We start from the raw sequence: 12320 nt of genomic DNA, 5'->3' as shown, positions 1-12320 counted from the left end.
TTCCCTACAACATCTAAATTAATAGTTTACAAGTTACCTGATCTTTTTTGGAGGTAGGTTGGAGCTTCTCATCTGGTAACTTTTCCTTTTTAGCTTCCACTTTAACCTCTTTTTCTTCACCCTTTGTTTTTGGGTTTTTAATAATATTTTTTTTAATATGAAAACATCATATCTGTTTGCACTTTTGTTTTGTCACACTGTGTTCATGTACCAGTCCTGTGTGCAGCCACATCTCAATCATATGCTGCTGTGCCCACATCTCCGTGTGCAGTTGTGCTCCCTCCACCCTCTCCAAATGCTCCCATTCCCCCACCTGGGTGTTTCTCCCTTGTGTGGCATCATGCTCACATGTCCCAGCAAAGAGCCCTCTCTTGTGATTGCATTTAACATATACGTTCCTCACACAGTTTACCAGGTGCTCATAATATTTTGTGCCAAGATGTGTGCCTCCACCTCATGTGTTACTGCATTAGCTCAGTTTATAGCAGCTGAGAAAAAAGGCAGCAAAAAATCATGCAGAGGTGTGAACATGCAAGGTTTTCTTTTCTTTCACAGAGTGAGGTCTGGCATGTTGTGCACTGCATTATTGGTAAGCAGAAGTCAGGATCTTTATTTTTAAAAAGAGAGCGCAAGAGAAAAAGCACGAGTATTAGTCATTTCAAGGCAAGAACATATCTGTGAGGAAATTCCAATTCAATTTTTTTTTTCTTGCATTACATTTCTCACAAACAACAGGTGTCTTATTTTGGTGCAAAATGTTTACTGTACCTGTTTTCTTAGGAAAGCTGCTTGAGGTTTTTCCTCTTGTACTTTCTTCTCTTTTACCTGTTTATCTTCTAGTTTCTGTTCTTCCATCTTTTGTTTTTCCTTTAATTTCTCTGCTTCTAGCTTAGCCTTTTCTTCAGCTGCCCTCTTTTCCTCTTCTGCTTTAGCCCTTTCTCTTTCCTCAGCTGCCTTCTTTTCCTCTTCTGCCTTAGCCCTTGCTCTTTCTTCAGCTGCCCTCTTCTCCTCTTCTGCCTTAGCCCTTTCTCTTTCCTCAGCTGCCCTCTTCTCCTCTTCTGCCTTAGCCCTCTCTCTTTCTTCAGCTGCCCTCTTTTCCTCCTCTGCTTTCTGTTTTTCCTCAGCTGCCTTCTTTTCTTCCTCTGCTTTTAACCTCTCCTTTTCTTCTGCCTCAAGTTTCTCCCTTTCTTCTGCTTGCTTCCTTTCTTCCTCAGCCTTTTCCTCATCCCTAAGATTCTCTTTATCTACAGCATCAGTTATACTCTGCTCCCCTTCTAGCACAGCATTTGTATCATTCTCCGCTTTGTTTTCCTCTGCATTTATTGCTAGATTTTTTGTTTCTACTACCTCTTCTTTATCTGTGGATTTTTCTGTTGTCACATCTACCTGATTTTCCTCTATGGGGATCTCCTTTGTTTTCTCCTCCTGCACCTCCTCCTTGTCTTTTTCTTCTTTTTTTTCTTCTTCTCCATCTTGCCTCCAGTTGTTCCTTTGGTATGACTTGGTAACTGTTTCCGTTTCCTCAATCTCATAGCGTCCTCGGCGTGTTTCAGCCTTTTCCTCTTTCCCCGTGGTCTCATTTTCTTCCACATTGTTTACTTCTCTCCTGCTGGGCAGTGACAAGCTCCCATCTGTGATCGTGGGGTCAAATTCCTTTTGACGTTCCAGGGCTTCCTGTAGACGTTTTTGGCGTCTCTCCTCCCGTCTTGCCAGTCTCTCCAACAATGCAGCTTCGTCATCTGTTCCCCCTGTGGTTGTAGTACGCTTGGTTTCTTCTTCTGCCACACTACATAAAAGTGACAATTTTGCATTAAAAAAGAAATCTTTCTAACAACATATGCACTTAGCTCTTTCTAGGAAAATAGCTTGCTGTAACATCATTCCATGGTTTGAAAACACAACAGGTTGCATACTTAAAAATTTAGCAAAATGGTTCTGGAGATTAATTTTGGCATTTCTACATGTATAGGAATGCGGTGTTTCACAATGCCAGAGGCTGCAAATTTTCCCTTCTAGACGAGCTCCAACAGCCGCTGAAGTCCCCAGGGGCCTTACTGACCTCAGTAGGCACTGGAATGGTCCCTGACACTTGGAGCAGCTGAACTATGAACAGCCCTGAAAAATTCACCCTCTCCCTCTTCACCCTGCAGCAGAATACTTGGAAGACCTTAGCTTGCTTTAAGGCCCCCTTCAGCTTGGCCTGAGGTGTACATGTCTTATACACTGTTCTCTCACCAAGCAAAATTTTTGAAGATGCTACACAAGCAAGATAGTTTCTGAATTCAGTGAAATTCTCCAGCAACACGAAGCTACTCCTGTTCAGCAACAATATCCACAGATCCACAATACCCCATAATGCGATAGTCTGGGAATTAAGGGTGCAGTGATGTTGTGATTGTCTGTACAGGGACAATAATCTGTTAGAAAATGGAGTGAGAAGAGCACCTAATTAAGGACATGCTATTCAACACCTGTAGGTATCACGACTGGATATCACTCTCAGTCCCTGGAGGTTTTTTGACTCCTTCAAAATTCAGCTGTTTAATTCTCCTGTGTGCAGATGTCTTCCCTCTTTCTAGCTTTTTTCCCACTCTATTGCAGAAAAAGATTATAATCTACAACTAGAGATGTTGCTGTTCTCCTATCGATATCCATTCTACTTGTCTTTAATAGAATTCTGCTTGTGCTCAGTATCTATGAGCTTGATATCACAATGTTTATTTCTTTTATTATTTTTATTATCTTTTCTATCAATTCTGTTATGGCTACTGGAAATCTGGATATATTATTTGTGACTATGTGAAACTGAATAAATAATGGACAGACTGGAAGACCAGCTCTGCCCATTCAGCTTGTGAGAAATGGCGCCTCACTTCATCAGCTTTTCTGCTGTTTATTATAGCCGTATGACACTGACAATGCCAGATGAGGGCTGAGGTCTAGCACTACACTCAGCACCTTGCAGGCATGTTTCAGCTGCAGCGTGAGGCCTGGGTGCCCACCAATTCCATGTGCCTTGGCCCCATGACACCACGGCCCCTATAAACAGGACAAAAGATGTGGAGGCTTGTGAGGCCAGATGCAGTCATGCCTGAGGGAATCTGACAGCAGGACGCAGCAGATGTATTTCTCTCCATGAGCCCCAGCTGAGTTACCCCACAGACAGCCCTGAGGACACCTTGGGAATCGGTCTTGAGCGACTTTACCTGTTTTGGGCATTAACTTCTGATTTCTCTGTTACTTCTCCTGATAGATCTCCTTCTTCCTTTTGCCGCAGCCTCTCCTGTCGAGCCCGTCGGCGACGTTCTCTGGCAGCTTCTTCCTCGTCATCATCATTTCTCTGGTAGGACAGCCTGCAACAGAGAATTAGAGTTAGGGAAACAAAGGGGCTATAACATATAAAACACTGTGACTGAAAAATTACAAAAAGCAGTTGACCAGAGCACAGTGGGCACAGCTGCAGTGGCTGCTCCACATGGTATTTATAAAATAACCTGTAGTTTCAAAGCTTGGTTTTGTCTTCTTTTTCAGAAATGAACTTGACAAAACAGTCACAGTGAAAGCAGGAGCCACACCACACTGTCAGCTGGCTCCTAGAAAATACCAAGACCATAAAAGCCCAGGCTCTCTACAAGAGCAAACATCCTGCTAGACTGCACCATGATCCTGCCAGAACGCACACAACAGGGTTTGAGCAGACTATTGCTCAAGCCCACGTAACTGGAATCGGACTTAACCAAGCAGCTTTTCATTAGCCTTCCTTAAATATCACATGCTTAAAATGGTGACAGTATTCCAAAACTGAAAGACTAGAAAGCAGGGGGACACAAATATGACAACAGCTCTCAGTGCTCAGTTCTGAGTGCCAAACATCTGACACCTACAGAATTTTTGTGAGCCCGGAGCCCTGCCAGGCCAAATCATACGAGATCACCGCTGTGATGAAAGCCTACAGCTGAGAAGCCATTGTGTTCATCTGACCCAACAGATGATTACATTTAGTTTCATCCTACTTGTAAAGGAAAGCAAGACATTACAATCCTAATAATCCTGCAGCCCATTCAAATCTTTGCTGAAGTGCATTATTACTGGGTGAGATAAAGAGAAAGGCCTGCGTTCCTCTTATCTTTTTTTTTGCAGGGAAAGTGAAATAGGAAGCTAAAATGTGTCAGACCCAGTCAGGGCATTCATTTACTTTGCTTCCAGCAATGGTCTGATATGTGATGGTTAAGAAGTCATCCTTCCTTACATAGTCACCCATTTAAGTTAGCTGTACAGCAATGCACACAGAGAAAAAGGAGCTCTGAGCCAAGGAAAAACAAGCACAGTTAAGCTTGCGTTTCAAGGAATATTTTAACATGAAAAGCAACTAAACCACTTTTATGTAGTCATGAATCGGACTCTTTGGGTCCCAGACTCTCCCATTGCCTTGTTCTGGTACTGCTTTCCTCCTTTGCTGAGAGAAGGGTGAAAGTATAGCTTCAGCAGAGATTCAATTATCCCAATTTTCCTTTAAAAATGAAAAATGGAAGTTAAAAACTCGACATGGCCAAGCCACTTGCCAAACCTAGAACAACATTTTCATCCCATGCAACTTGGCCTCAGGACATGAAGGATTTGATTTGCTGCTTTCATGCTCCACTGCAAGAGCTTGCAACCTATTGTTTGTAGAAACAGCTCCTCTCAAAGAGGGTGAAAACCATGAGCAGCATGGTCGTGAAGGATCACAGTAGGGGGAAGAGGAAGAAAGGAAGGAGATGAATTAAAAGCACTAGAGGTGACGCAGGGAAGGCAAGAAAAAACACTTCCTGTCATTTGTAAGCAATTTAAAGGGGGATCAACATTTCATTTAGGTCTAGAACAGAAAGCATATGAATACAATAATAAACCAATGGAGTCTTTAATTTGCAGAATAAAGAGACTCTCTCTGGAATAAAACTGCATTAGCAAACTGGCCACAGAAAGCCCACTTGTTAGTAAAGATGTTCGGGCTGCAAGAAGCCTATGATCTGAATTCCAAATATAAGGGCTCAGGAGAGGGCATGCTGCTCTTAGACTGTGGCAGCTGGATAATGGCCATGACTGAGTTGATTCCCAGCGCCTATGGCTCAGGATTTGTCTTTGCAGTGAGACCACAGGAGGATGAAGCAGCTTATCCTGCTCTCTGTACCCACACAGAACACTCCTACACAGCAAAGAGAACAACCGCTTTTAAAAGCCTCTTTAAAATGCCTTTTTTAAACCACCAGTTGCTCAGAAAACTAAAAAAGGAAAGAAAAAAATAACCTAAGCTAAAAACTTCCATCAAATAGTACCCATTAAATAAGTCAAATAAAAACAGATATGTATTTCCTGTCCTTGGACACTTATCACACAGATCATCTGTTAAGAAAGCTGATGATCTCTCTCGATATCCTCTTAAGTATATCCACTGCCTTACTGCATATCACAGCAGTTTCCTACAGTGAGCAAGTACACCAGGTATGGGCTCCACTCATGAGGATCTCTTTTAAGTGTTCAATTCTGTTCACCAGCACAGATCCACAAACATCCCCAATAATCTGGAAATAGTCATATCAACATGTAATAGTATTTTATAGATCTGCATCATATCTTCTTTACAATAATGCTAACACTACTTCCCAGATTGCACTTCTACAGGCTGTTTTTCTTGCCTTGGAAATACAAGCTTTGCTGGAGCAGACCTCAGCAGCCACCACAGACTGACAGTAGAGTGGGCTGAAAATACAGGTTCAGGTTGGCTGTTAATTAACCGGCTAATGAACATTCTGTGCACAAACTGACAGCAGGATCATTTATGAAACAATTCATTTATGAAATATAGTCACGCTAACTGCCATTGACTTTCCATGAGAAATTCAGTCATAGGAAAGATGGTGTGAGTTAGACAAATACCATTTCTGCCCACGAAAAATACACTCTTCTGACTACGGTGTTCCTCCCACAATTCTCTCAATCCTCATGCACCGAGTTTGTTCACCCTAACTCAGCTGGCACATCACTTTCTTTTCCTTAGTTATCTAAACAGCCTGCTCCTCCTCTGCTCCCTAGGGTGTCAAACTAATTTCACATCGAAAGTAAACCACAGGCAGACACATGAATTCGTGCACCCTCCACTGTGCACTACAAGAAGACTGACCCTCACTCCTCCCCCTGTTACAGCTCTCCCTAGCTACCTGTCACAAGCAAAATCAATTTGGGAGTTCCTCAGAGCTTATCTTCCACTTGCTTACATCTTTTGACATTCTTTAGATCAAGAGTAAACAAATAATGAAGTATGAATCCAAGGCTTCAGTTCCGTATATCAGACAAATGGAAATCTGATGATCCACGCTGGTCTGCATTGTTTCTCCACCCTTAGCGAACAGCCTTGCTGCCCAGCATATGTAAACACCCCACAAATAAATTAAAATAACCTTATATCCATTTTTCACTTTCCACATAACTTTTCAAAGTCTTTGCAGGCCAGCCTCCCTTTACAGTCAGCTGTTCCAGTTATCTCAGGCAATGAGAGCACGGCACAGCGTGCTCTCAAAGAGGTATGCCAAGCCTTCTGATACGCAACACCTCTTATTAAATATTCAGATTAAAAGAAGGTGACTTGGAAATCATCCTACACCTTGTTACCTAAGATAATACACTCTTGGTCTAAATGACAATTAAAAGGGGAGGGGGGCAGGCAGGAAGCAGAGTGTTGGCTGCTTCTCCTTTTGCTTTCCCTATGCTTCGGGCATGAGAAAAAGCAGCATAACCTCTGTGCATTATTGATAAATTGTTCTGGCAAAGCATTAGCGCTGAGTCTATCATACTTCCCACACAGCATAACACAAGCACAGGAGACTCAGCATCACATCTTTGTGAAAGGACATTTCCCACCACTCTAGGGAGGGATAACAAGCAACAACAGACATTCTGGCCTGTTAGGCAAGCAGGACAATTTTATATCTCCAGAACTGAAATCCCAAACCTGTTAAATTCAACAATAAATCTCCTGATTATTTCAGTAAGTCTAAAATATTACCCTCAAACTGAATGTGGGGACCCTACAGCCTAGAGTGGAAAATTACTCCGCTGGCCTGAAAATATAGGTGATGAGGCCATCTGCCTCACAACTCCTTCAGACAGATTCAGCACCCTCTGAATTTTAAATCAAGCACTGAATTTCAATAAAGTTATAGCCCAGCAAGAAAGTAATAGCTAGAATGATTATGGGGCTGAAACCATTTCATACAATCCAGCTTCAACTGGCTTGCACTCGAAACCGCAAATCAGTCCAAACATTATCCGAGGCACTTTGGTTTTAGAGTTTCTTGCCCAGTACTACTACATTATTATTATTGTCTGAATTACTACAGCACTGAAATTTCACGATCAAGCTCAGGGGCTTGCTACAGTAGTCATTTTATAAAACCAGGGGAAGATCTGGTCCCTGTTCTAAACAGTGTGTATTCTGATTAAAGAGAAACATGATGTATAGCACTACCTGCACTCAGTGAGTTGTAAGCTAAACCTGATGAATCTAAATTCTTTTCATTTTTCACAGGGGTAGAAAAATGATGCATAATTTAAGCTGGATCACACTACTCCATTCTAGAGGAGGCAGGGAGAAAGAAGAGCTGTGGATCTGAGCTTTGATTCCACCTCAAGGGTGTGAGAAATACGTGCAAAATTTCCAAACTGAACAAAAGCCTTTAAGACTAGATTTCTAACTTAAACAGGCAGCCCAGATCTGCCTCTTCTTCTCCCATGATTCACTTAAATGCCAGGCTATCTTTCTTTTCTCCTGGCTGCAAAAACACCTTGCGTTTGTAGCACTGCCCTCCCAACAAGTACCTCAATTAGATGCAAGTGTATCTGTTCAGCAAGCTCTTTCCCACAAAACTTTGTTATCTAGAAGCCTTTACAGTTATTACAGACTGACTTTCTCTGTGACCACTCCAAGAAATGAGATCATTCATCCTCTATGAAACTGCTGTACCTTCACTTGCAACCTAACTTACTTCTAAGACCTTCACCCTTCATTATCTAACACCACAGCAGTTGAAGTGACATCTGTTGACTTGTATATATCCAAATTGACGGCAGATGGAGGACATCAGTAAACCATCCTTGATGACAAATTTCGTTGCCAGACTCAGTCTATAGAAGCTGCATTTGTTGGCCTCCTGCACTCTTAGAAAGCTTTCCTATTTACCCAGGCTTTTCCTGAAAGGATGGGTGGGGTGAAGATGGACTCTGTTAAAATACCCACTGGGGAGTGCTCTTTGTGTCACGGTTGGTATTCAGTCCCATTCTATTTATGATTGCATATGTTTTTCATTTTTTTATCGTTCATTTAATTTGTGTTATGATAGGCACGCTTCAAAATGTGGATATAAACAACTCATCAATAGTCACCTCAAAAAAAAACATAACAAATGCACATGCTTCCAGAGGATTTTGCCTCTGTCAAGCTTTGCGTGTCAAATGTCAGCTGTATTTCGTTCAAGTCATATCTAAAAATGTGGTGAATGGTGGGGGGCGGTTGTGGGGAAAACTGTTTCTTCTAATCTTTCCTCCATAATTCAACAAAAGCTGCCAGCATTCCGCTCAGACCTGCTTGAGAAGACTCATTTTTATAAGGGAATGAGCAGAATTTCAGTCCAAAATGCTCATGTTTCAAAAAGATGTAGTGAGTGAAAACAGGGGATTATGCTGGAGACATGCAGACATGCCACCACAGTTCTCAGTCCAATGTTGTGCATGAATGCTGTTATTAACACCCATATTTTTCACATATTTCTCAATTTGACATGCACCATTTTTTTCACATTGAATGTAGGAGACAAGTGGATAAAATTAACCAATGGCTGGAAATTAAACCCAGACAAATTAAAACTGGAAATGAAACACATGTTTTTAATAGTGAGGGTGATTAAATATACAAGAAATGATGGAACATCCATCTCTGGCATCTCCACATTAAGATGGATGCCTTTTTGTACGTTATACTACAGTAAAATACCGATTCTTGGGCTTGTTAGAGACACAACTTGGTGAAAATCCATTATTTCCCAGGTATCGAAAGTTAGACTAGATTATACGGTGGCACCTGCTGGACTTGAACACTACAGTCTTCCATTTACAGAAGGTACATACCTTCTCATTCTGCTCATAATTTATCTCTCTCTCACTAATATTTTCACTCTTTTCACCCACACATTTTCCAGAGCTACACAGCCTGTACTCCTGAGCGGGCAGATTACCCAGATATCCACATAGTTCTCTGGGAAAAATAAAGAGACTGACGCACTTTTCAATGTATTCCCTTCTCATTTACGTCCTTCTCACACTGTGTGTTCCTATTATCCTTTCTTATTTTTATAGCTCCAATGAGTTCAAGGATTATTATTTTTCTCCTGTTTAACCACTTATTCAATGGGTTAGCAGAAGAAGGCACTTTCTGTCAGATCTGGCATCCTTAATTTCCTGCTATACCTTTAGAAGCCTTTCTCCTGCTTTAAACCTCGATCTAAAATACCCAGAAGGTAAAACAATGTTAATTTTAACTACTTTTTTGTTTCAACTGAGGGAAATCTTTGGATTGTTTACACTGGTTAAGGATCTGGCTGTGACATTTTTTATGTTGTTTGCAAGACAAAACAGTTCAGTATAGGAAAGAAAATGTCTTCTGAGAGGTCCAGGTTGTGTACATTCTTCTTTATGGTTTCTTTCCTTTTGATGTTTTTGACATTCAGGTTTTTTCACAGGTAAGGAAAGAATAGGTACACTTAAACATTTAACAATTTGATTCTAAAAAACTAAGGTGAAAGCAATCCACATGGAAGAATGAAGTATAAAATGTGATATGCAAGCCAATAACCACAAGGGAAAATTACTCCATACTGACAACAAAAATACTTGGTGACTACCGAGTAACTCATGCCAAAAGTGGCCAGGGATTTTATTTCATCGCTGAAGATGGCACTGAAGCCTCTAGGACAGATCCTGGCTTCCCAAATTGCTGGTTTCTGTTGAAAATGTAAGTTTCGGTTGCGTAGACGCCCAGGATTTCCAATGCCTTATCTAATTTCTTGCAGTTTTCTGCTCGTAACAACATTGTTGCTTTGGTTTTAGATTCAAGCCCTAAAACCTGGGCCTCGTAGTTAGAGCCAGTCTGTAACATCACTGCATCATTCTGCACAAAGGCAGAATGACTCATGCACGCGCCTTTCTTTTTTTTTTCCTCATGGCTGAAAACTGATGATCTGTTTCATAATATGAAATGCAAGCAGATTCTCCAACCACATTCAAATAAGTCTGGTAAATCGCCTCTGAGTACCTCAGCCTAAATTGCACGCAGGGCTGTTAACATGAAGGGTAAAAACCTTCAGCTACTGAAACAATGTCAAATTTCCCTCCAACATATATTATATTTAGATAAAAGCGCTTGTTGGAAATGTCCCAGGGAAAAGCATGTAATTCTCTCAATATGTGAAGTCTGTAATGCTCTGCAGTTTTACTTCATCCGTAATAGTCTTGACATTGACCTGTCAGTGAGCAGTGCAGTATGTGTAACCTGTTTTAATTTAAAAGTTACACATGAAAAGAAAAAAAAAAGTAACTGAGCAGAAAACAATAATTGGCCAAGTGCCTTCTAGCTGATAACTATTACTTTTTTACTGCTTTCCCTGAAGCTTAGTGGAATTCACCCAGAAATCTGTTTCCCTGGCAGATGACAAACATGCATAAAAGTGTAGAAAACAAGCTTACTTTTTCAGACTTAAAAAAGTGGGAGCAAAACCCAATTGCTGTGCATACCACTGTGGTTGATGTGGTATTTGTTGACTCTGTAGCAAATTGCTTTCTGCTTGCTGCCACCACCTCCAGTTTCTAGTGCTTTATTGCATATAAAACCCAAAATAATTTATGCCACAGCCTTACCCAGTAATATTTCAGGCACATGACTTGAGAATAATGGGCGTTTTGCCTTGCTGAGGCATAAGTAAGGCCTTACAGGATTCGCCCCAGAATAAACGATCCACAATTGCTACAAAGCCAAATCAGAAATCTTCTTTCTTGTGGTTTTGGGCCCCCATATTCAATACAGCTTTCAAGGCACTTTTATACCTCAAATTGCTAGCTTACTGAACATACACAAAGCTAAGATCTAAGTCCTCCTTGTTTACATTACATTGCAAATAAAACTCCAACTGACATGAATGAGAGGTTTACTCAAGACAGAAGGAATTAAAAATGAAGACAGACACGAGCATTTGTAACTTTAAAAAGCTCTTCTGCATATTGAGAATTGTGGTCTTTCTGGAAAATACGCCAAAGATTTCAAGAATGAAACCTACATTTTCTTACAGGCACCCTTAGGCAAACTGATGTCTCCAATGTGTGCCATGCTCAAGATAAAAAGTTCTGTATTTCTTCCAAACTTCTTTTTAACACATACAAAAGTCACATCATCATCTACTGTATCTATCAGAGGTCGTTAAATGAAGGCAAGCGGGGGGAGGAAGGCATGAAGTGGACTTTTGTTATTGGGCCATTTTGTCATCCTACATAATCATGTCATTAAACTGTGACACTGAGGTAGGTATAGGCAGGGATGGATACCCATCAGACAGCCTGTGGGGAATCTGGAGCAAAAGCACATAAGCAACTCTGCAGCCTAATGGGGAGGAACCTGAACAAGAGCATAGGACCATTTTTCATGGCCCAACAGCCGCACTGCCCATGACACAGAACGCAAAGGCAAAGATTGGGAAAATGGAGAACCGCCCACTGTAGGTGAAGGTCAAGTGCGAGACCACCTGAGGAACCTGAAGGTGCACAAGTCCATGGGACCTGATGAGATACATCCACAGGTCCTGAGGAAACTGGCAGACGAAGTCATTAAGCCACTAGCCATCATATTTGAGAAGTCGTGGCGGTCTGGTGAGGCTCCTGCCGACTGGAAAAGGGCAAACATAACCCCTATTTTCAAAAAGGGAAAGAAGGAAGACCCAGGGAACTACAGGCCAGTCAGTCTCACCTCTGTGCCTGGCAAGATCATGGAGCAGATCCTCCTGGAAACTCTGCTGAGGCACATAGAAAATAAGGAGGTGACTGGTGACAGCCAGCATGGCTTCACCAAGGGCAAGTCATGCCTGACAAATTTAGTGGCCTTCTATGAAGGGGTTACAGCTGCAGTGGACAAGGGAAGATCAACAGATGTCATCTACCTGGACTTGTGCAAAGCGTTTGACACCGTCCCACATGATATCCTGGTCTCTAAATTGAAGAGACATGGATTCGACAAATGGACCACT

General features: G+C 41.6%; 1 protein-coding gene across 1 annotated transcript in view; it reads right to left on the bottom strand.

Annotated features, from left to right (window-relative positions):
* Positions 1–12320, bottom strand: part of CALD1 (caldesmon 1) — a 198034-nt gene that overhangs the window by 27686 nt on the left and 158028 nt on the right. Inside the window, exons 4-6 of the mRNA XM_009879644.1 lie at positions 3207–3353; positions 769–1786; positions 38–121 (exon numbers count right to left, since the gene is read on the bottom strand). Coding sequence (XP_009877946.1) covers positions 38–121; positions 769–1786; positions 3207–3353 — 1249 coding nt within the window. The remainder of the gene's footprint in view (positions 1–37; positions 122–768; positions 1787–3206; positions 3354–12320) is intronic.

Source organism: Charadrius vociferus, unplaced genomic scaffold (genome assembly GCF_000708025.1).
Source record: "Charadrius vociferus isolate BGI_N301 unplaced genomic scaffold, ASM70802v2 scaffold90, whole genome shotgun sequence".
Classification (NCBI taxonomy): domain Eukaryota; kingdom Metazoa; phylum Chordata; class Aves; order Charadriiformes; family Charadriidae; genus Charadrius; species Charadrius vociferus.
Note: the sequence above shows the minus strand (reverse complement) of the source record. Positions and strands in the feature narration are given on the sequence as shown.